The sequence below is a fragment of the Bipolaris maydis genome (assembly GCF_028858645.1).
Source record: "Bipolaris maydis strain C4 unplaced genomic scaffold PSV08scaffold_3, whole genome shotgun sequence".
In the NCBI taxonomy this organism is placed as follows: Eukaryota; Fungi; Ascomycota; class Dothideomycetes; order Pleosporales; family Pleosporaceae; genus Bipolaris; species Bipolaris maydis.
In genome coordinates this window covers 309329-331096 of record NW_027093859.1, presented here as the reverse complement: position 1 = coordinate 331096, position 21768 = coordinate 309329, and the positions used below count along the sequence as shown (strand labels likewise).

Sequence of the window (21768 nt, the reverse complement as noted above, 5' to 3'; positions counted from 1 at the left end):
CGACTTGCTTTTACGAGCTGCAAACTTGATCAACAGTGCATGCTAGCGCTATTCGCAATGCAGGTACTCACAGCTACACCCCAGCCTCATTCTACACCTCGCTATCGTAATCCGTATCCGATCTCTACAACGTAAGTACGGCACTAGCCAGTCGTTCAACAATTGCCCCACTACCCTACTTGGCAGCCAATATGCCATTCAAACGCCATGGCTTTGGATCGGCAGATATGCAGCAGTATGTCTTTACATACTCTGCCCGCCTAGGTAAAACAAATGACATTTGGTGTCACTTGAGGTGTCTTTCCTAGATCATGGCCCAAATGCCTTATTGGCCTGCTGGCGCTTCTTGACGCTGGTAGCGCATGACAGTCAGGCATAGTAGACTTGTGGCGTCAAGCACATTTCAAATGGCATGCTGGCGATCTTGACACCCGACATGGCCCGGTTGATAATCAGGGACCAAAGTAGTATTGTATCGTAGTGCGCCACATAAGAGGTCCAGTTTCCGTGTAGACAAAGATCGTCGTCGAAGCGCGCTGATCTCACCCCTCTGTGGATATCGGGGCTAGTCCAAGTGCCCCCTATCTCTCTGAAGGGCTTTGATCGACCTACTTTTGAGACGCATGGCACAAGGTGGCAACCCACTCCCGCTCATCGTTTACCAGTAACAGCATTTTGCCATCATAAACCTCTCTTTCAATGAACCAACCACTAGGCAACTTGACCTCCTATTGCGAACTCATTGCGAACTCATCGTTCGGGTGTCTCATTGGCCGAAGCTAGAGACCCGTAGCGCGACTGCTATGAAAGCTACCAGCCGCGGGCACACGTTAGCTGCCGGTATTCGCATCGCCGACTTCATTGCCGATGGCTGCACAATTTGTGTGAGCCAGGTTATCACTCTAAATTTATCCACATATCCTACTTACTTTGCTGCCGTCCGCCAATCAAATTATGTACATTTAAGTTTTTCTCATCCGGCCCAGGGGTCTTACCAGCCGAACACAACGTGCTAGAACCAAGACTCTTCGTCGGCCGAGTTGCACTTCTGTAAGACCTCGATCTCCGGTGTGTAGCTGAGCCACATCCCGTGTGCATGCAAGACCGACGACGACCCGAGGGCGCGGGCCGGATTGTGGGTCTTCCAATGAACGGATCCTACTCTACTCCGACGCAATATTGCCGAGGCTTGGGCACTGATATCCTCCTGCCCATGGTGACAGAGCGTCATGTGAACGACTTTGAATGCATGTTTGCGGCACAGCAAGGGCGGCACAGTCAGATGTCTTTTCTCCGAGGAGTATTCCATGCGTCGCAGGATTTGCTGATCCCCAGCTCTTATGCTCTCAGTTGCATGACGAGGCCTTCATCCCCAAATCAGTGCTGATGGTAGAGTTTTCCTGTTGCAGTGTCATGAAGAGTCTGTCATTGCACGACATGCTTCACTGGCGCCCGTCTCCAAGACAAAAAGCTTTGTGGGCAATATAGACCCCAGCAGCAACAAATCAATACTCTATATATGTATACGGCGAGAATCTCGGGTTTGAGATATATGTGTCATCCTCGCTGAGGTGTTAAGTGGTAATCAAAGCCAAGGTGCTATTTTCGCAACGTTCCACTGGCTCCATAGGCGACTAATTCAAGGGTCCAGGCCAATTCCGATTCTTTATCGCGCTCCAACGGATCCTCCTAAGCGACTCTCAAGACGCTACTCATACTACGCATGTGCTTAGCATTCAACCTCTTCTCGCATCACTCAAGCTCTGTCTTGCATCTCATCGAGCCTCCCGGCCTCTGCGTGCCGCTTTTCTTCCCTGCTACAACGATGGCGTTAAAGTCGATCTTCGGCTGCAGTGCCCGGCCCCTGCTGAACATGGCTGATCTCTACTCCACATCTCGGAAAAGCACCCGGCTCTGTCTATACTTGGAACTATCTTGCCAATTAATACGAGAGCTATTGCTCTTCATCATAGATTTAATGAAGTTACGAGAGGCGTGTTTTTCTCTCTTCACGTTGCATTCAGAGTCGCCCGTAGGTACATACTCATGGCTCTGATGATTCCCTGCTTCCCATGTCATCCGTTTACCAGGTCCACGTTTCACCATTCCCAATCGAGCCGGCAATGAGGATTCCCTCCGTCTCTCCGCCATTCGCGGAAAATCATTATTGCTGCCAACACCTTTCGAATAGACGACGAAGCAACCTCAAATTTCGGGGCCTACCCACATGTTCGAACGCGGCGTATGTAGCTGGTATCAGATCATTCTCAAGGCGTATGGGATCTGTCTCACATTCTTCCTTTTCCTGGACTAAACCTGCTCAAAATGGCAAGATGGCTGGATAACGTCGATGGCTGCTATTGCCACCCTGGTAGGTTATTGCAGATGGAGAAAGTGCAAGAGCATGGGATGGGGAAGCTAAGTCCTGATCTGCGGTGGGGATTGCACTTTTGTTGTTGAAGCATTTCCTTTAGTTGAGCCGCTTGCGAGGGAGGAAGAAAGAGCACACTTCACCGCACGGTATCATGGGTAATTGGTTGCGACAAAAGCAAACATGTGATCTGCTGGGTAAACGGTCAAGGGTTGTTTTTTTTGGTCGTAGGTGCATGCATATCTTTTTTTTTCTTTCGGAGCTTGGCCATGCGCAGCAATCTGCTTTTGGAAAGAAGCAATACGTCGCAATGCCGGGCCGATATGCAAGAGCCGCTGCAAAGGTATTCTCGACTCCACAGTACCACCTGAACGATTGATTTTGTTTTGTCCAGATCTCTCGATTCTTCGTTGCGTCCTGCCCAACGCGATGTAACTTTGATTGCACCATCGGTCAAGTTTCAGAAACGCAGTACAAAAGCAATCTTGAGTTCATCCGGCCCCACCATAACACACTGCATTCCAAAGTTTAAGCCTTCTGTATCAATTCTTCAAGTCGACGACAAAAAGTCGGTATATAAAGGATATTGCATCATTCCTGCGGTATGACTCGTCTGCAGGCTTGGAATTAAGAATGCAGGGACAAGAAACTCATGACAATTCTCTTCACGGCAGTTGTCCTCATACACGCACTGCAGCAGTTGTCTTAGACATACCAGGACCTTCACTGTTTATCAGAGTAGGGCTGTAACAACTCAATTACCGGTTAAGGAACCGCAACTACTTGCCTGATTAGCTACCGTACCTACCCTCTTTAGATCAGCACACAATACCACCAATCGGCTCCCATGACAAAGGCGCTATGGTATCTCGCCGACTTTCACACCACAGCCCTAGAATGATCTTCCGCACAACATACTACAACCTTGACAACCATGCTCCTCCCGCGCATGTGTACTAGTTACATTCAACTCAACTGCCGCGCAAATGGCTCTCTTTCTAGGGTATCCCAGTCTCGTGTTCTGTCCTTGACTCGAGACACACAGCTACCCTCGCCATGACAGCTTCTTGTTTTCAAATCCCAAATGCCAATATACAGCCAGTATAGCATCACAATGCATTTGCGTTTGCGATCTACCGACTATGTCGCTTGCATCTTGAACTAGGTCCCTATATCCCCCCTTCACTATATTCAAATCTGCAGCCTCGTCGCTTAGGAAAGACAATGACGCTGTCTTACCTATCTCGACTCACAATCCCGGCTTCCGCAAACCCACACGACTCACTTGCCTTCCTGTCATATGCAACGGGAAAGATGTGTATGTACTTGTCATAGAAGATTCAGCGTCCCGCATTGCCAATCTTTCACATGACTAACTACGCTGATGTAGTAGCTTCGCGTTCCCCATCCCTCGGCACATGACTACCACAAGAGGCAACAGAACCGTAGTAAAATGCGAACCCACGGTGGACCAATAAAAAATCCTCCCAAATATTAAATAAAATCAAGGCTACTTTCCAACGCAAGCATATGATTTTTCAATCCCTCCCTGGGATCTTCCTTTCCACGTTCGTGTGCCCAGCTCGCAGCTGGGATAACCGGACATGACTGCCATCCAACCAGGGAGAGCGGAAAAGTGGGAGTGAGGCGGAAAGAGAATGAGCGCCTTCGCCCGTTACGAGTTACCGTACTTTTGTCACCGGCGGCCCCAACAAAGTTACCGTGTTGGATGCTTATTCAAACCTTGATCGTCGGTATCAGACCATAGACCATGGCCTTAGCCACGCGTCAGACGGAATCGTTGATGGGATTGCCGCTGTTTGCACAGTGGTCAAGGGTTCGTACATGGTGGCGAGTCAGTCCGCCTCTGGCCTGACAAGGGATATGTTGGGTTACTTACCTTGTTGGAAGCTGACCGTGCGATATATCGATAAGGGTAGACTATCATGCTGGGTTGCTATCGAGTAGGTAAGGAAATGAGTGAGCAATAGAGTGAATAGGCAGGTTCTTGAGTGACTTGGTGACATGATACTAGGTAGTGTATCTACGACACTCAACTACCAGTATGTATCATGACTACCCACTAATACCAACATCCTTCCAACACACCATTTTATCCTCGCACCCTGCATACCTATTTTGTACAATACTTGCCTGATTTTTTTCATTGTTCATGTCCATCATCACATTCCCCCCACCTCCTGCTTCTCTCCTCAATACTCGCGGCAGGATCAATCACAAACACACCGAAATATCACCGATGGCGTCCCATTCATCCACATGGCATTGTTTTCGCTCGTTGGCTCCCACTCTGCACATTGATTGTTGGCTGGAAACTTTTTGGGATCGGCAGGCCTCCTGGTCCGCATGCACATCCACATCCACGTGGATTTCTTCGCCCACTGGCCCCTCGCGCCGCGCCTCGTCTCGCCTCGGTCTCGCCTCGCGTCCCCTAACCCTCCCCGAGCACTTTGGCCTTGTTACGACTCAGCCGCCTTAACCCTGCAACTCAGCTATAGGCAATACCATATATGAACTTTAATTCTTGCGCACACATGGTTCGAGAACTTTGCCGCGCTGGGCATGTACATGTCTGTGTATATAGACACACATATATATAGTATGTGTGTGCGTAAAGTTTGCCATGCCATTGCTTGGCCTGTACTTGAGCGATTGTGCCTTCATTCCTCACTTTCCGTTACAATTCGAGATTGCAGTACACGTATACATTACACGCACACGCTTGCTCTCTACGTCTCGCTAAGAAGAAAAGGGGTTAGATTATGGCTACTCGTGTTCCCAGCGTGGGAAGGTACGTAAAACGATGTTTGCACTATCGCCGCCACATCCGCCACTGCAACGCCAAACCCATAGAGACAAAGTCTATGTCATGATATTTTTCTTCTTACCCATTTCATTTTGGATAGGATGGCAAACTCGGCAATGCTGCGATGTACCATAGTCGATGCTTGACCTTTTCATTCGGCTGGAATCGATTCCGTCACCACTTCAGCCATCATTACTATCATCGTTACCGTCATCGATGCCCCTCGTATCACTTATCCGACTGATCACAGGATACATGCGAACCTAAAGCGACCATTGACGTATTGATATTTTGCAACACACTTCCGCATCGTATCAGGCATAGGTGTTGACAAGAAAGTTCACGAGAGACGTAAACATGCAAAACACACTTCGTCCACTCTGCCAGCAAGCCCGTCTGCCTGTCTATATGATATGAAGATATAGATTGAAACAGGATAAAGTGGTACTGTATTCCGTAAGCTTGTGTGCAAGGCGGAAATCACCCCTCCCTACAGGGCTGAAGAAGACCAAAGTTAATAAAGTTAAATAGATTGTTAATATCTCTTCCTGTTCGAGGCGACATGTCGTTACCGTAGACTCGACATTATTGACCGTTTATTTTTAGAGAAATTCAGGGACGGGAAATGTTAACGCCTCGCACCTCGTAGATGAAATCGACTTTCAATAGTCTTGCTCAGAAAAAAGAAAGAAAGCAATGGTAGTGCAACGATTTGGTGTTTAGTTCATGTGTTTATACGAACATGCCGCCGTACATGCGCGGCAGCCCTCGTATCACGCTCTTGGCAATCTCACAACCCAGCCCCAACCCAGCATGCCATCTCCCACGCATTCCCAATACAAGTTTTAAAGGACTCGAAGAAAGACAAAAGATTGTTAAGAAAGAAAAAAATCTAGACTCAAAATATACGCCACGGATACGCCACCTGAATGCGGAAATCCAACCTGCTAATACGGAGCACAGAAAACCCCATCTCTCGGCCCCAAATACCCAAAAAACCAGCACTCGAGTTTACTAGAGCACTACTAGTAGTAGTGCTGACAAGTCCACGGATGCATGTATATCCAAAACGCGCTTGTCCTTCCTTCCCTAACTTCCCCCCCCCCTCATCAACCATCATCCCTTCCCAGCAGATGACGCGAACACAAGGAAGCACACCCGAACAAAACGCTGATCCACGGGGAAGGGGAGAAGGGGGGAGGGGGGTTGTAAGGATGCGGGAAACCCGGAAACTGGTCGTATCCTTGTTCCTGAGAAATTCCGAGCTTTGTCAACCTCGGAAGGTGTTGGACTAAGGAACTTGGGGGTGGGAGAAGGGGAGGGGGGGAAGCAGGGTGATGGATGCGCGCACATCATACACAGACACACATTCACATTTACTCATTATCGAGAGTATGGTAAATAAACCCTTTTTTTCCCCGTGTCTGGGTGTTGGATGACAAGTATATCAAATACTCATAATTTTTGCTCTTTGCGCTGCTCGCGTCAACAGACCCTCCCATCCTCCTCCTCCTCCTCCTCCTCCTCCTCCTTCTCCGTTGTCCGGTGCGTTGGTCCGTCAGATCGATGGGGGTAGGGGGGGGGGGGGGTAGGGGGACCTTTTTTATCTTGGAGGGGCTAAGCACGCACGAAAAGGACCCACCTTTTTGTCGCCAAACTGCCCCGGTTCGGCGGTATTTAACTTGCATGAGTCGCAGGATATTATGGGCTTGTTCTTGTCTGGGTATCAGGGTCCCTTAATTGGGGGAGAGAGGCAGAGAGGGAGATGGGTCATGCCATGTGGATAATCGGGTGTGCGTTTTCAGCCGTTTTGGCGTTGGCCCTCGGTCAGTGCTGTGCCCGCGTCGTTGTGGGTCTCGTCAGCGGAAATGCTGCTCAGTTTAACGCTGCTGGGGGGGGCATTGACGTGCTGCGTGTCAGACACGGGTCCCTTGGTGGGATGTTGGATAATTACGCTTTGGTTGTGAGGGGTCCGTTGGCTATGAATTCACGGGGCCATTGGCCTCATTTTTATTTTTTATTTTGATTGCTATGAAGACTACGCTCGTTCCGTGCTTTCCGCTCCGGCGTGTGTTACATACATTCAGGGGATTACGACGTTTCTCATGGAACAAGTTGCTTGGTCATACGATATTTGTACGTATGTGCAACATCCAGCGTAGCTCTTTCTGGTGCGAGGGCAGAGATTTTTCGCTGCAGATCATCAATGGCCGCGACTTCGTGCTTTGAATCCAGTCATTCGACCAAAGACATAGCGCTCCCCCATGTGACCTTTTCTGTTATCTGAGCCATCTTGTCTTCTTCGAGCTATTTGCTATGCATCTTGTATGAATGCATTGTTGAGCGTTCCACATTCCGTCGCCTCGCCGATGTCGAGGGATTCATGTCAGATATCGGACGGAATCGCCGAAGATATTCAACCTTGATAGCGCATCAGCAAGGCCTACGAGCGTTTGTGTAGGCCGTTGCTCATTATGGCGTTATTTTGCTCTATGGCTCCTCAAGTGTCTGTTGAATCGGCCTTCATTGCATATCCATTTCGTCGTCGTCATAGTCGGCCGCGCCCGAGTACCCATTCTCAAGTTCTTCTCGATCTCGGTCTTTGCGCTGTTGTTCCCGTGAAGCTGCAATTTTCCTGCTCCAGATCAGCAAAACAGCACTATCGAGACACAATGGTGTACAAACCTTAACCCATCAATCACCCCAGTAATGAATGATCTGCCTTCTCCTATCTCCATACCCCCGACACCATTCATCTTGAAGCCACCTCCTGCATCTAGCACGTCCACTCCGCTTCTTAGCTTTGCCATACGTACTTCCCTGAGCCCCCGCAATAGTTTTCGTACGTTGTCTGGGTCTTCAAAGTCATCCGAGGCTGTCTCCAACAACATCTCGCCTAGCTCGAGCCAGTGGTAAGGCAAAGCATCTGGTGCTCCATCTGCTGTCGAGTTGGACAAGAAGGGTGGGGAGATGGGGAGAGTATTATTCGAGGGCTGCGGAGGTAGTCGTGGAGGTGGAGAGAAGGTCTCTGCATGGTCTGTTTCGTGTTCGAGAATTGCGGTAAGAGAGTGGGTATTCAGCCATGGTGGAGGAAGGATATTTGCGCGTCGTTGGCGTTTGAGCAACAGGGCGAGCCAGAGAGGCACATTGGCTCTATGAGGTGGATTCAGAGGTCTTATAGGTCCCTATGGATTGATCAACACCATGGCACCATACGGGACGCAGTGTGAGAGGGTTAGTGGTGGGGTGTTGGAGGGGCATACGCACCCCAAGAAGCTCAAGACCCTCGAGTCTTTGGCGGGGTATGATGGTGACGAGCTCCATTTCACACAGAAATGCAATCTCTGGGGGCGTCAGCCCCGGTGGGAGGGGCAATGCCATGTTGCGACGCGTTGCCTTGCACCTTGAATTGTTGTCCAGGCTGAGTGAAGACGCGCCGCGGAAACTCGCCGTCTTGGGACTAGCTCGCTCAGGAACATCTCCATTCCAATTGATCTCACCGATACTTTCACTTCTCCCTGTGACCTTCTTTTTTTGCACCTTAAGTAGAGTGACCACCAATGGCTTCTTTATTTGAAGTGTGGTCCCTGCCGGGTGCTTTCGTGTTCATCATTTGTCTCACTGTCAATTGGACCGAATATGTGTCAAGTCGAGTGCCAAAGCCCTACCTCGTAAGTCTGCATTCAGGTGTGACGATATACTACTAATGATATCAGGATGAGTTTTTTCATGTTCCGCAGGCCCAGAAGTATTGTGAGGGAGACTACTCATGGGACCCGAAGATTACCACCCCACCAGGCCTGTACGATCAACTTGCGCAGCCATAACGGACATATGAACTTACCGTTGGCCTAGATATTTGGTATCAAAACTCTTTCAACTTTTTTTAGGCTGTGAAACACGGTTTTTACGTATGCAAAATGCCGTTGCTCTATGCGCTATTCTTCCCATGAGCTACCTCATCCTACGCATACTACGGGCTCGCAACAATCCAGATAAACCTTCCGCTAGGGACTCGACTATCTTTACCGATGTTCACTCTGCCGTCAACATCGCCCTCTTTCCTCCACTCTTCTTCTTCTCTGGACTTTACTACACTGATGTAATGTCTACTCTGGTCGTATTATTCGCATACACTACACACCTGGTCAGCCCATCATCATCTTTGAGCCCTTTGCCTGCCGTCGGTGTTCTTTTGTCTGGAATCGTCGCCCTTTTTTTTCGACAAACAAATGTTTTCTGGGTTGCTGTCTTTCCGGCCGGCCTTGCCGTTGTAAACGCTTTGAAGGCTGATGGGCCCTCGTCTGCCTCGAAGTCCAAAGACGTTACAGAGATTCTACAAGATAGTTGGGCTACAGGAAGGATCGTTGACCCCCCAGTGCAGGATGCTGATGTTCAAGGTGAGCAGACCTGTACTCGCTCGAGACATACGATAGCAGCTAATGATTGATAGATGTCATCATATTTCTGGCATCCGTTGTAGTCGCCGCTCTCGGCAAGCCTTTACTTGTAGTCAAGGTCGCTTTGCCGTACGCAATTATTCTGGCCCTCTTCGCGGGCTTCGTTGTTTGGAACGGCAGTGTTGTTCTAGGTAAGTTCTCGATACATGCCGGATATAAATAAAGCTCACATAAATAGGCGATAAATCCGCACATACAGCAACGATAAACATGCCGCAAATGCTGTACATCTGGCCATACTTTGTGTTCTTCTCAATCCCACTTCTGGTAGGACCATTTCTTAGGCTCGTCATCCTAGTGCTACCAAAGCAGGTCCAGGCTACTTGCGATAAAGCCTTGAACACTTCTACTTATAGACTGCCATCTCTCCTCGCATCCGGCATGTTTATTACCTGGGCCTTACTCGCAGTCCACTTCAACACCATCATTCACCCGTATACCTTGGCCGACAACCGACACTACGTATTTTATGTGTTCAAAATCCTCCGTCTATACCCAGCATTGAGATATATTGCAGTGCCGGTCTACTTCATCTGCGCATGGTCCATCACCAGCGCTCTCGCGACACCGAGAAGGACTATTCGTTCAGGCAGTGAAGGCACGTTAAAGGATAAAGGCAAAACTGGTTCTCCCCCAATATTGGTAGATGATCAATCATGTCGCGTCAGCTTCATCGTTATATGGATAGCTGCGACTACTTTATCCGTGATCACAGCTCCTTTGGTCGAACCACGATATTTTATCATTCCCTGGGTTATTTGGCGGTTGCATGTTGCACGTCACACAACACCAAACACTGAAGCATCATCGTCATCATCGACTTGGAAATCGGTACTCGATGTACGTCTGGTTTTGGAAACCATCTGGCTGCTTGCCATCAACTTGGCCGTATCGTATGTCTTCTTGAACTGGACATTTACATGGCCCAACGAGCCTGGAAACTTGCAGCGCTTCATTTGGTAGATTTGGTATGTGTTATCGTACCAAATACTTGTTGTTACGGGAACAACAGAACGTACTAGAACTTGTACATGTAGTTCTTTATTATCGTGTTTTGGTTGTATCTATCGAACATCATTGCTGCACAGCATTCGATCTCGATCTCGACCATGCTTGCTCATACGAACGATGTGTTGAGGTACTAGAGAAACCCATATTTTGTGACCAGTTAACTTGAAGTAATGGGTAAACATATATTTGGGACAAAGGAAAATATGGCCCGCCATGTGCACCTAGAGATATGACGAAGTACACTCGCATTGATGCATATTAATACAAAAAATCCACAGCAACAACTCAAACTCCATTTGAACAACCAAAAGAAACGCCCATCTCTTTTTTTTTTGGTCCAAACTCCCTTCGTCTCCGACAAATCTTACAGAACAGTGCGTGTTACAACGAGCCGGCCACGTTTTTCTTCATTCTCTGACGCGTCATTCATTTTCTGGCACGATATTCTCGGTGCGCCCGCATGCTTCCGCCCAAGATGGCTTGTATGCTCGATGGTTTAGTTACACAAATCTAGTGCTTGCTGTGCTCATCGCCTCCCATGGTCAATCTCAGGACAAAGTTGACAATGACGGCAGCAAACAGAGCGATGGTGAGGATGGTGGGACCCAGCCTGTCATCGAAGCCGCCCTGGCCCCTCATCCTTATACTCCTCGCGCGCCAGTGGAAGGTAAAGAGGGCGTAAATCATGGCCATCATGGCAACAAGGGTGAAGAGGCCGGCGGAGATTTTTCCAATCTTGTCGCCAAAGTTAAGGAGGCCGATTGCGAGGCCGCCGAGGATGACGGTGAAGTTGAGCCATGAGAGGAAGGTACGCTCGTTGGCGAAGAAGACCTTGGGCTCGACGCGGGTGGGGAGCGCGATGCGCTTGCCTGGGGGAAGAGGGTTAGAGAGGCGCTATGGGTCAAAAGGCCGTTGGCGAGGACGCGAGCTTACCCGGCGCGGTCTGGAGGAGTGGTTGGGTAGACATGACGAAAGTGGATGATGTAGTGCGCTACTGGTGTATCGCAACTGAGAGCTGCTCGAGGGTTTCGTGTACGCGGTCTGGGTGTCAATGGGCGGGTGTTGCACAAAGCAAAAGTCTGCGCAGCTCGCACCGTTTCAGTCGAGAAGAAGAAAGAGGCGAGAGGAGTGGAAACGTGCGTCAGAAGGCATCAGAGCTTGTCTTTGGTTGCGGGTCGCGATGAACCCAATAACAGACCCATGCCTCGAAGCAAAGCACGGCACTGCAGCCAATGGCGAGCCGGCATGTGCCCATGTGATAGCGACGGAATGCGCGCTGCTGATTGGCTGTCGCCGTCGGTGTCGGGGCATGCCTGGGGTGGTGCGGCAGCTGCAAGGGCAGGCCGCCAGAAAGCAACCACGTCGGCATACGGGCACTGACCTCGACGCTAGCTCTGCCAAACACGTAAACACTCACTTATCGCAGCCTCCCCACGCACCACTCTGCTATAGCCTCAAGCCCGGCCAATTCTGCCCTTCTGCGCATCCCCTACCTGCATTCCTACCAATAACATCACCATCACCACCATGGCTGTCGGTCTCCCCTGGCACAAGAACACAGCATAGAGCAGCCTGCTAACTGACAGAGACAGTCTCATTCACCGCTCCCCACCGACGACCTCCAGCAGATTGCCAAAACAGTAAGCACTGTCTCCAAACCTGCCATCCCAGGCATCTCAGACATCACGGACTGACAATGACCCCTAGGCTTGTGAGCAAGCTGTTGGAGCCGCAACATCATACGACCACACCAAAGTAGGAGACTGGAACAGCGAGATCATTGTAGGTTCATCCGCAGCCAATGCAGCCCTCAACACGCAATGGCTGACTCACTTGCCTCTTCAGCAATACATTCTCAAGACCCTCATCAGCAAAACTACGCCCGCCGCAGACTCGTCAAACCCAGACGCTCCTTCGCAACCCGCCTACAAGTACATTGCCAACAGCACAGTGATCCAACACCACGGCAACTCGCCCGCAGAAATTGAGAAGCAGGGCCGCCGTGGCATGCACAGCGCTGTTGGTGCCTTCTGGAACAACGAGAAGGACGGAACGTACACGTACAAGTGGGAGGCTGCCGACAGCAAGGGCATGGACATTGTCATCACCATTACCTGGATTGCCATCTAGAAGGCAACCCGTAGAAAGCGTCATGGCAGGAATCGGTGGGCGAGGTTGCATTTTCCCAGCCGAAGATGAACCTTGCTCGAGTCACCGGCTGTCGCAAAAAAAACAGGGCGTGGATGAAGTTGCTGGCTGCCTGCCTGACTTGGATACGCTGTCCGAGTGCTGTTTCCTTCTACTTCTGCTTTTCTTCATGGCTAGTGGCGTTGAAAAGCTCAAGGCAGCGAAATTGATACCTATTACCTTTTGATTGTCCGTGCCTTACCAGTGAACAGTCCGTGGCTCTACCTCGTCGTATTGCACAGTCCAACGACAGACCCCTCTCGTACCGATCCCCTCGTACCGTGTCGTGTCGTGTCATACCGTGCGTGTTCAAGTGGAGCCCAGCGGGCACCTGCATGAATGACGTGCGCTGTGTTTGAACATGGTATGTATTTGTGTGTAAAATAGTCATCTTCTCGTTCCTTCGTCTGCATCAACATCATCATGGCCACATGCATCCCGCAACCCAAATCCATCGTCCCCACCCCCACACCAGCCTATGGAAGCACAGTGCAACCCATACACACACAATAACATCAGCCACCCAGGCCACAATCAAAGAGGTATATCAAAGCACTCTCGTACCAAACAAGATCAACGATAAAGGAAACAAAAAAGCAAGCACGGCCAACTAGGTATCATCGAATAGGTTAGGCCTCCGCCTTTGGGCTCTTGGCCTGTGTTCCCACACCGTCTGTGTGCGCCGAGCTACTCCGTCCAGTTGCCGCCTGCTCTCGCTTGTTCATGAGCGCCTTGATCTCTTCCGTTGTGCTCTTGCCGCCGCTCTTCTCCGTAATAAGGCTCTTCAACCACGCATTCTCCGTCTGCAGCTGCTCAATAGTGGCTTCGAGCTTGGCCACCTTCTCCTGTGCCTCCTTCTGCGACTGCTCGAGAGCCTGCTCACGTTGCTTCTTCTTGATGCGGAAGCGGGCGCTTGCGGCTGTGTTGCGGCGACGCTTGTCTTCCTCTGCGGCGATGCGGGCGTTCTCGTCGAGCGAATGCGGCATCACGGGCGGGATATTATCGAGTTTGCGCTTCTTAGATGCTTGATCATAGCCTGGTGTGATTGGTGACAGTGATGAGTTGGGCGAGGCGAAGTCGGGGGCCAGCGGGTATTGGTTGGGCTGAGCGTGTGCCAGCGGCAGGGCTGGATCAAAGGCGGCATTGGTAGGGAAGCTGTTGAAGTCGGTGAAGGGGAAGTCGCCTACAAGCAGATCAAGGTCAGTCATGGCTCAACAAGACAGACCACAAGGCGGTGTGTGGAGGGCGCCATGTAAATGATCCGTCTCACGCAGCCCAGGCAGTGTTGCGTGCTTCAGACCATGCTTAGCAACAGGGCTGCATAGCGACGGCGTCCGCTAACTGGTTGATTTGCATAGTGTGGGGGTAACAAATGCAGGCAACACAGCATGGCGGGGTTGGGGTCGGCTTGCGTCTCTTCAGCCTGCCATTGGACGGCGTGTTGCAGACCACTATATGGCAGCTGCAGCGACTCTTCCTCGACGAGGGTCCAGCCCATTGCGACAGAAAATGACAATGTGAACAATAGCAACAAGACACACACTTACCATTCAAGTTGAAATCCATGTTTGCGCTCGTGGCGGGCTGGAATCCCTCGGGACTCTTCAACGGCTGTGATGGCTGGTTGTCGAAATTGATATCGAAACTGCCTGAGTTTCCGAAGTCGATGCTGGCGTTGCTGACGTCGAAGAAGTCGGCGTTGAGGAAGTCGGAGAAGTCCTCCGCTGGCGCCGGATCGGCGAGCAGGTCCTGCTGGGGCGATGGCTGGTTGAGCGTCGCGATGTACTGGGACACGTTGGGCCCTCGCTGCCCCTTGTAGGATGACATGAGCGTTTTGTGGTGTTTCCAGTCGAAATGGAGATGGGGAGGATGAAGCTGCTAGAGTCTATGATCGGAGTAACTGGGGGTGGGCTTCGGAGGGGGTTTTCGACGGCCAAACCCGTGTTGAGGGATAGCGGGTCCGAGTGCGCTTTTGGCTCCGCTTTGAGTGAAATTGTACGGCCTTGGGATGATGTGACCCGCTGGTGCTCGGTGGATGCAAGAGTTTCTTGTAGAGACTCTGAGAGATGCGCAAAAAGAGCTTTGTGTGTGTGGGTGAGTGAGAGAGAGTAGTGGTGACGTTTGATGATTGCCGAAATACGCAGGGCGTTAGAGAGCCTCCACACCCCCCGCGGAGGAATTTCAGGTTACTGTGTTCGGCGGTTGGAAAAATGGGCGCAGCCGGAGTATGGCCGAGAGAATCTCCCCACGTGCGGGTAGGAGCACCACACCTCGAATTAATCGCAACGCTCGTATATCCAAACCTAAAAGACACATGTATGTAACGGAGCAACACTCTCTTCTCACACTTTGCGAGGTAATCTCATATTCTCATACCAACGGGCTTACGCTGTCCTTTGCGCCCTTTCGTTGACTTTTGGATTACTCAGAGCTGTTAGTTTGTAATCAAGACCATCGCGCTAACCGCCTACTGATCAGGCGGCCACTCAGTTCCGCCCGATTTTTCTCCATCGATTCGCGGCCGTAATCCATCGGCAGATTCACATGCAGTAGCGGCATCACCCTGGACTCTTGCACACATTGTTGTAAGTAGTAAGAAAAGGGTAGAAATGATCACTTATATGCCCGCCACACCGAAGAACTACCGGATAAGTGACAAAGTTTGAGCACATTACTTAGGAGCATATGCTGCACCCACATATCGCAGGGGAGTCAAGATGGTGGGACTTTTCGAATTTCACATGTCCATAGCCATACTCGCGGTGTGGATCGGGTCATTATGACGGCTAGGTAATGCGTTAGGCTTGTTTCCACTCACACTTCTGGAAGGTAACCCATTGTTCTGCAGTAACAAAACGTATTGGTCAGCTTGGAGTTGATGCGGGGCTGACGTCGTATATACATACTGCTTTTGTAGTAGTACGTTGCGTGTTAGAACAAAGCGCTTGCCACACAGCTGTTACGCTACATGGTTATCAAAAATCAGCGAGGTACAAACCTTGGCAAAAGCACTTGAGCCTAGCAACGTTTCAGACATACAGTGCGTAGTAGCAAAGAGATTGTAGAGTGAGTATGTAGTTTGATCATTCTGGTTGTAGTCAAAACCACATACTTGAGAGCTGCTTTATACGCTTCATGATGTGTTCTTGCAGCATGGGGGCGTTTACGGATAAACAAAGTATTTGTTTACATCTTAGCTCGGACCTTCAAACAGTTACAGACGCTTGTTCTCTTCAAAGTGTGTTGGTGTAAGCATGGCGTTACTTGCGTACGTTCTTACACACAACCGAGGGCGTCACGTGGCAGCAGGGTTAACGCGTCTGACCGCCTGAGCGCGACTCCCTCACTGGATATTATCGATAAACGCTTTCACCATCAACAACAATCCTGGCCCCTCCCATGCCGACGAGAAAAGCACAGATGCAATGGCTGCCGCCCCGGACTACAAGAATATCCCGCACTCGCACCGTCTGCCCGTAAACCACCGCGAAGTCCAGCGCACCTTCACCAAGCTCTCCCGCCAATCGCTCATATCGCTCGCACTACAATGGCTCAGTAAAAAGAACCGTGACTTTTGCAAGCCTTTTCTTCTCGACGATCGGGCAGAAGAAGATGAGGAGGAGATATATGAGCCAGCGCAAAGCTATGAGGTGCTCCAGGAAATCTACAAGCAGTTGGCTGCACGCAAAGGTGGCAGGAGAGAAGTTCTGGATCGCATACTCGAGGGAGATTGGAGACACGGTATATCCATGTACCAACTGGCCACAGCAGAGATACAGTACCTGCTCGACCACCCCAATGCCCTACGTTGGACAGCGAAGCGCCTCACAAAGATACCGAATGCGCGATCGCCAGTGACGGACATGGAGGTCACAAACGACTCTGACCACCTTCCCCGGTTCCAAGCACAAACTTTCATGTCGAATCTCGCGAGAGAACTGACTCCGCTGATGAAAGCCCACTACCTTATCACACGAATAAAGACTTCACCCATGACTATACTTCGGGTCTATATACACGATTCGCCGTATAGCAGCGAGGCATCACTGGCAGTTGAATCGAGTAATACCGACCATGCCAAAGCCGTCTTCTTCGTCTGGCCCAATGGCTCGCCTTTTGTATACTCGTCACTGGCAACGCTTACTGGTCAGGTTGTTGGAGACGATGGGCGGCATCTTAGAGAGATTGTACAGCAGGCAATACCCAAAGCCTTTTCGAGACCTTCTGCACGCTACCAATTAACCGGCACCAACTTCACAACCAAGTCGCTAGACGCACTATTGACATATCGTGGGCCGGGTAAAAGCAATGCCGCAGCAGGTGGCTGGAGCATCTTTCAGGATCATAGTTTCAGTCAGAATGCTCTAGACTTTATCACAACGCAAAAAGGCGACAAGCAAGACAAGTCTCTAGGCGACAAGGCCAGTGCGGATAAGGCGGTCCCAGGAAGACCCAAAAGGCCATTAGACGAAAAAGAGCCTCCAGAATCCAAACGACGGAAAGAGGTGGCTGCTGGCAGGTTCGGTACCTCTGCCCAACCAGACGACGGACAAGGTCTTGAACGAGTCGAAGTTCGAATTGACGATCCGTTCCCAGCTACTTCAGACACTGACAGCAGTGTACAAGTTGACGGCGAAACACCTAATCGCGGGGTTCAAATAACAAATCGCACACGGCGGGGTCGCCGTTCGCTCCTTGAGAGAAGCGAAGAAGATCTAGAGGAGATTGGGAATGAAGAAGGATGGGTGCCTAATGTGCGAATTACGTTTCAAGGCACCCATGTCTTTGCCGGCATGAGGCAACTAGTCGAAGAAGGCATTGTAGATGGCGAAAAGATGCCAGGCTGGATGACTGGTGAGGCAGGCATCACGATAGGATCAGTTAAAGATGGACGGATACGAAGTAAGGATGGTGTCCCAGGTGTTTGATTGAGTCGTAAAAAAGTTCAATGCGCGGCGCTCAAAGGTGTTTTGATATCGGTATACCCATCCGGCTTTTTTTGCTTTCTCCGTGTAGAGACCAACGCAGCGATGTTTTTTTTCCTTATAGCTACCTACAAGGCATCGGCCGTCTCCACTATAACTTGCCTCCACCATGTCCCTGGACTTTGTGTAGATTTCTTCTCACGTACCCACCCTCTGCAGGTGAGCCTCATGTGGCTTTGCGCATCCGACCCCGAGCCTCTTGTTTCCCGCGTTCAAGCCACGTCATTCAGGCCCGCCGAGCGTATCTTGGCGTATACGCTCACAAGCCACAGCTAGTCTTGTTGGCGGTCTAGCCGGCAAAGACGGAAGGCACAAAAGTCTGTATGATACGCGCGTAAAGGCAAAGCGGCGGGTTGATGTCATTGCTGCCGTTGACGCCTCGCGGCCTTGCATCCATCAGGCCCGTTCGCTGCCCCGGATTGGGTGTGGCGTACTTGTGGCTGGTGCACGGGCTATCGTCCCGAGCAAGGATTGCGCTGCCGGTTTTCCGACTCGACCCAGTAAGGCAGATTTACAGTATTGCATTGCATACTGAGGGCGAAAACATGGTCATGTGGTCTCGTGTTGTGCTCTACCCGACTTGATCAAAGCGTTTGCGGCTACGTCTGCTGAACCCGTGGGCAGGGGTTGAAGTGGATGGTGGGTGCGGGAAACCGCGTGTGGTTGGACTAGACAAGGAGCAATGAACGATTACATGTAAGTCATGTACGCTGTGCGGAAACCCGGTGAGTTAAGCCCTTTTTTGGCTTGCATTTCCCCACCCCAAGACGCTTGGATATGGTAGGGTTTGTGCTTCTTGCGTACGACGAAGGACGATACCGCGGCTTGGCGGATGGGGATGGATGGAGCATATATAGGTTGAGTGATGCCCTGATATTAGAAGATTGCTTTCCGAGCGAACTCTCTCTCTCACACACACAAACAATCTATGCCATACTATCCAACTACTACTAGCATCTACTCTACCTTGACATCAGAAGAAGAAGAATACTACGTACCTTCTCGAGACCAACACCACCACCACTACTACTACTGGGACACCAATCAACCACACACTCTCATCCCCCAGTTCAACACCGCAACCACATTTTCTACCAAATCTCCAACATCCCTGCCGATGACAGACTCCTCGTACCGCCAACCCATCGACGCGCGAGCCCTGCACTCCCGCCTTGCTGTCATTGCAAACGACAACAACACTTCAAGCATCGAACATGGAGCCACCCAGGGACGTCCCCGACCCTCCATTGATAGCACCAACACACGTCCTTTTACCAAATCTTCAACAATCTCCACCTTGGACTCGCACACTTGGAGCACCTCGTCGCGCCTGCACGCCTTGCCCAGCAGCCGACTGCACGCGGAAAGCGTGGGCATTGCGCCCGGCGACTTCAGCAAGCCGCGGGTCCCCAAGCGGAGCCGCAGACACACCATGGAGAGCAGCACCAGCATCCGCAGCGGCGGCGGCGGCGGAAGGAAGGAAAGAGAGGAGCCGGCGCAGTTCAAGTACTATGGGCGCCATGGAAACCAGTGGCTTTTCAATGATTTCAGCGTTAGTGGCGCCGTGGCCAAGGGGTTTAGGAGGGTGTTTGGCGGCAATAAGGAGGGGAGGGATTGGTATGAGGAGAGGGAGAGGTAGACAAGGGAGCGAGTTTGATAAGGGAAAGGGGGAGATGGGAATATATAGACAATGGGGCAGAATGGAATATAAACAACAAGGCTTCTTTTTTGCACTTGCAGTGATTGTCGACGGCTTAGGCTGAGTCATGTGTCGAAATTTCAATGATTGATTGCCGTTTTCTCAGCGACTTCAACCGGAAAATCCAAAGACGGGTGGAAGAAATGATCGGGACGAAGACTGTTGAACTAAAAAAAATATCATTATGCCTTTTTTTGGGCATATATATAGGTCCATATATGTCTACAGTAGAGATATGTTCATGCTGGTGTGTATGTGTGTGTATGTGTGTCGTGCTCATATGCCAAATCGCCCATGTTGCGCCGCACTATGCATTGCCATGTCGGAAAGATTTTGCTTGAAGAAAATTCAACGCCGCGCTCGCTATGAAAACAAAACAAAGGAAAATCAATCTTTTAGGGGCCCAAATTTCTGGTCATCAATGACCCAGTTGAAAAAAATAGCTGTCATCTATGCCTGATCTTTTTGTTTTTGTTTCGGTGGCAATAATCCTTTTGTCCGTGTATCTATTTGTATGATAGTAATGTTGGTAGGAGAACGGTCATGTACAATGATGGTTGAGTCGAGAAGAGGACTCTATCCACGCTTCCAGAACTCATATTTCTTCTTTGGTGCTTTTTCGGTTACCGGGACAGCGTCCATCTGGTATGCTTCTTCGTTACCTCTCTTCCTGCCGTTCTTGACGTCTCGTCGCGACGCACAACAGCAGCAAAGCCCCGTCTGCACAAGCCATGCGAAAATGGCAAAGGCGCTGGCCACCCACATGAAGGCAAATAGCGTTGTCCCAATCTGCGCCCCAATGTTGAGCTCTGACACGCCAGTGATAGTGTTGTGAAAGATGACAAACATGACGGTAGCGATGACGGACGCGACGGTGACGAAGAGGGCGTTGAGGAAGGCGAGAATGGCGACAGGGAGGGTGAGCCAGCGTGTGTAGACGGAGATGGGCATGACGAAGATGAGGACGAAAGACAGAACAGTAGCGGTAAGGAAGAGACCAAACATCCAGTTGGAGACGAGGTGGATCAGGTCCAAGATGTCGTTGATGTTTGCAGGAAGATTGACTAGTGGACATGGTTAGCTCGCAGCCGGACTCGCAACGACCTAGGCCAGCTTACTCGACGCTCCCGCAAGCAGCTCGTTACGCAGAATCTCGACGGGGTTGAACCAATACAGCGTCGTGGGCTTGCTGCAAGAGGTTACGCCCTGGCCCTTGTACCCCGAGCAGAAGCCCCATAACCCGACCTGGTAGAAATCATGAAGACCCAGCGTTTGGGCGATAGTGTTGATGAGGGCGAAATTGGGGACGCTAGCAGGTACGATTTTACTCAGGTCGAGGCGAAGAAAGTACCAGTTTCTGATCACGGGCTTGTTGCGCACGCCGGCGATGTTGACAAGGATCAGAAAGATGAAGGTGAGGAAGAGGAAAAAGGAGGTTGCCAGCGCCCATCTTTTGCGCCTGCGGGTTGCGAGCTTGATTTGCTCTTTGGTTAGTTCGGGCGCAGGCGTGGCCGCTGTGTTGTCCGACTGGCGTTTGCGAGAGAAGAATGGCATGATGGTGGAAGGGTGCAGCAGATGTGGCGGACGGGTGTGGCGCGAGTAGTGGGAGGGTGGTTGGTTGATTGCAAAAGGGAGAAGCAGACGCACGACGAAACAAATGCAAAGCCCAAAGATGAGGATGGGGGAAAAATGGTGAAACCCAGTGGTCAAGTATAGCGAAGCCCAATAAGAAGACCAGACGCAACCTCATACGCGCGTGCTGCAGCAGCACTGGCGAGTTTTATGGACCCTTTCCGAAGATCTGAAGCCATGACGTACCAGGCGCCAAAAACAGAACTAAGTAGACGCAGGCGCGAGCCACACAGGCGTCATGGTTGGGGGCTCGACAAGAGAATGGATGCACTGGTCTCGACACGACACGACGTCTGGCCTGAAGCACCGGCGTCGACACTGGTCTAGCACTGTCGTGGCCTTCCCTGGCCGCGTATGCAAGTACGGTGTGCACACGCGGCTGGCTCGTCCGGTTGCCCTGGTTTTGGCCCCGAGTAACGTACTAACTAAACATGCGAGCAGACAATAAAACGAAGGCGGCTCCTTTGTGGCTGTGTCTGCAGCCACATGCAAACAAGGTGCAGTGCAGATAGACGCTTGCAGGTGCCATGTAGTAAGACTGCCACTGTCGCAGAGCCGCGTTGATCGTCAGCCTCGTCAAGGCCGCCGAGAGTGCT

General features: G+C 50.9%; 8 protein-coding genes across 8 annotated transcripts; 4 read left to right on the top strand and 4 right to left on the bottom strand.

Moving 5' to 3' along the window:
- Positions 1-7574: 7574 nt before the first annotated feature.
- PSV08DRAFT_28618 (uncharacterized protein) lies at positions 7575-8596 on the bottom strand. The gene is made up of 3 exons (XM_066092580.1): positions 8466-8596; positions 7884-8383; positions 7575-7833 (listed from the first exon to the last, which is right to left on the bottom strand). Exons 1-3 carry the CDS (start codon positions 8577-8579, stop codon positions 7722-7724), a joined length of 726 nt encoding a protein of 241 aa, XP_065949519.1. The 5' UTR covers positions 8580-8596; the 3' UTR covers positions 7575-7721.
- Positions 8597-8758: 162 nt separating this feature from the next.
- On the top strand, positions 8759-10621 carry PSV08DRAFT_217228 (glycosyltransferase; the record flags this gene model as incomplete). The annotated part of the gene is made up of 5 exons (XM_014221212.1): positions 8759-8869; positions 8915-9000; positions 9054-9598; positions 9652-9789; positions 9837-10621. The coding sequence occupies 5 exons, from the start codon at positions 8759-8761 to the stop codon at positions 10619-10621; spliced, it is 1665 nt and encodes a 554-aa protein (XP_014076687.1).
- A 280-nt stretch (positions 10622-10901) lies between these two features.
- PSV08DRAFT_399504 (uncharacterized protein) lies at positions 10902-11871 on the bottom strand. Its single transcript, XM_014221211.1, has 2 exons — positions 11603-11871; positions 10902-11538 (listed from the first exon to the last, which is right to left on the bottom strand). The coding sequence occupies exons 1-2, from the start codon at positions 11634-11636 to the stop codon at positions 11180-11182; spliced, it is 393 nt and encodes a 130-aa protein (XP_014076686.1). The 5' UTR covers positions 11637-11871; the 3' UTR covers positions 10902-11179.
- A 238-nt stretch (positions 11872-12109) lies between these two features.
- Positions 12110-13043, top strand: PSV08DRAFT_359660 (Tctex-1). Its single transcript, XM_066092986.1, has 4 exons — positions 12110-12202; positions 12262-12309; positions 12377-12451; positions 12515-13043. The coding sequence occupies exons 1-4, from the start codon at positions 12197-12199 to the stop codon at positions 12797-12799; spliced, it is 414 nt and encodes a 137-aa protein (XP_065949518.1). The 5' UTR covers positions 12110-12196; the 3' UTR covers positions 12800-13043.
- A 170-nt stretch (positions 13044-13213) lies between these two features.
- PSV08DRAFT_272537 (uncharacterized protein) lies at positions 13214-15133 on the bottom strand. The gene is made up of 2 exons (XM_066092522.1): positions 14404-15133; positions 13214-14039 (listed from the first exon to the last, which is right to left on the bottom strand). The coding sequence occupies exons 1-2, from the start codon at positions 14681-14683 to the stop codon at positions 13486-13488; spliced, it is 834 nt and encodes a 277-aa protein (XP_065949517.1). The 5' UTR covers positions 14684-15133; the 3' UTR covers positions 13214-13485.
- A 1071-nt stretch (positions 15134-16204) lies between these two features.
- PSV08DRAFT_217227 (centromere protein Chl4/mis15/CENP-N) lies at positions 16205-17934 on the top strand. The gene has a single exon (XM_014221208.1). It carries the CDS (start codon positions 16282-16284, stop codon positions 17782-17784), a length of 1503 nt encoding a protein of 500 aa, XP_014076683.1. The 5' UTR covers positions 16205-16281; the 3' UTR covers positions 17785-17934.
- A 785-nt stretch (positions 17935-18719) lies between these two features.
- Positions 18720-19480, top strand: PSV08DRAFT_399500 (uncharacterized protein; the record flags this gene model as incomplete). The annotated part of the gene is made up of 1 exon (XM_014221207.1): positions 18720-19480. Exon 1 carries the CDS (start codon positions 18770-18772, stop codon positions 19478-19480), a length of 711 nt encoding a protein of 236 aa, XP_014076682.1. The 5' UTR covers positions 18720-18769.
- A 220-nt stretch (positions 19481-19700) lies between these two features.
- On the bottom strand, positions 19701-21280 carry PSV08DRAFT_196492 (SUR7/PalI family-domain-containing protein). Its single transcript, XM_014221206.2, has 2 exons — positions 20659-21280; positions 19701-20604 (listed from the first exon to the last, which is right to left on the bottom strand). Exons 1-2 carry the CDS (start codon positions 21092-21094, stop codon positions 20117-20119), a joined length of 924 nt encoding a protein of 307 aa, XP_014076681.1. The 5' UTR covers positions 21095-21280; the 3' UTR covers positions 19701-20116.
- Between the last annotated feature and the right edge of the window lie 488 nt (positions 21281-21768).

Bases quoted from the DNA above. Each gene is read 5' to 3' on its own strand.
- PSV08DRAFT_28618 (XM_066092580.1), bottom strand. From the start codon at position 8,579: ATGGCATTGCCCCTCCCACCGGGGCTGACGCCCCCAGAGATTGCATTT. The intron at 8,384-8,465 runs GTGCGTATGCCC...ATCAATCCATAG, and splicing joins AGGGTCTTGAGCTTCTTGGG to GGACCTATAAGACCTCTGAA. The intron at 7,834-7,883 runs GTTTGTACACCA...GATCTGGAGCAG, and splicing joins GGGGTGATTGATGGGTTAAG to GAAAATTGCAGCTTCACGGG.
- PSV08DRAFT_399504 (XM_014221211.1), bottom strand. From the start codon at position 11,636: ATGTCTACCCAACCACTCCTCCAGACCGCGCCGG. The intron at 11,539-11,602 runs GTAAGCTCGCGT...CTCTTCCCCCAG, and splicing joins ACTCCTCCAGACCGCGCCGG to GCAAGCGCATCGCGCTCCCC.
- PSV08DRAFT_359660 (XM_066092986.1), top strand. The intron at 12,310-12,376 runs GTAAGCACTGTC...AATGACCCCTAG, and splicing joins TCCAGCAGATTGCCAAAACA to GCTTGTGAGCAAGCTGTTGG. The intron at 12,452-12,514 runs GTAGGTTCATCC...TTGCCTCTTCAG, and splicing joins ACTGGAACAGCGAGATCATT to CAATACATTCTCAAGACCCT.
- PSV08DRAFT_272537 (XM_066092522.1), bottom strand. From the start codon at position 14,683: ATGTCATCCTACAAGGGGCAGCGAGGGCCCAACGTGTCCCAGTACATC. The intron at 14,040-14,403 runs GTAAGTGTGTGT...ATCTGCTTGTAG, and splicing joins CATGGATTTCAACTTGAATG to GCGACTTCCCCTTCACCGAC.
- PSV08DRAFT_217227 (XM_014221208.1), top strand. From the start codon at position 16,282: ATGGCTGCCGCCCCGGACTACAAGAATATCCCGCACTCGCACCGTCTG.
- PSV08DRAFT_196492 (XM_014221206.2), bottom strand. From the start codon at position 21,094: ATGCCATTCTTCTCTCGCAAACGCCAGTCGGACAACACAGCGGCCACG. The intron at 20,605-20,658 runs GTAAGCTGGCCT...CATGTCCACTAG, and splicing joins GCTGCTTGCGGGAGCGTCGA to TCAATCTTCCTGCAAACATC.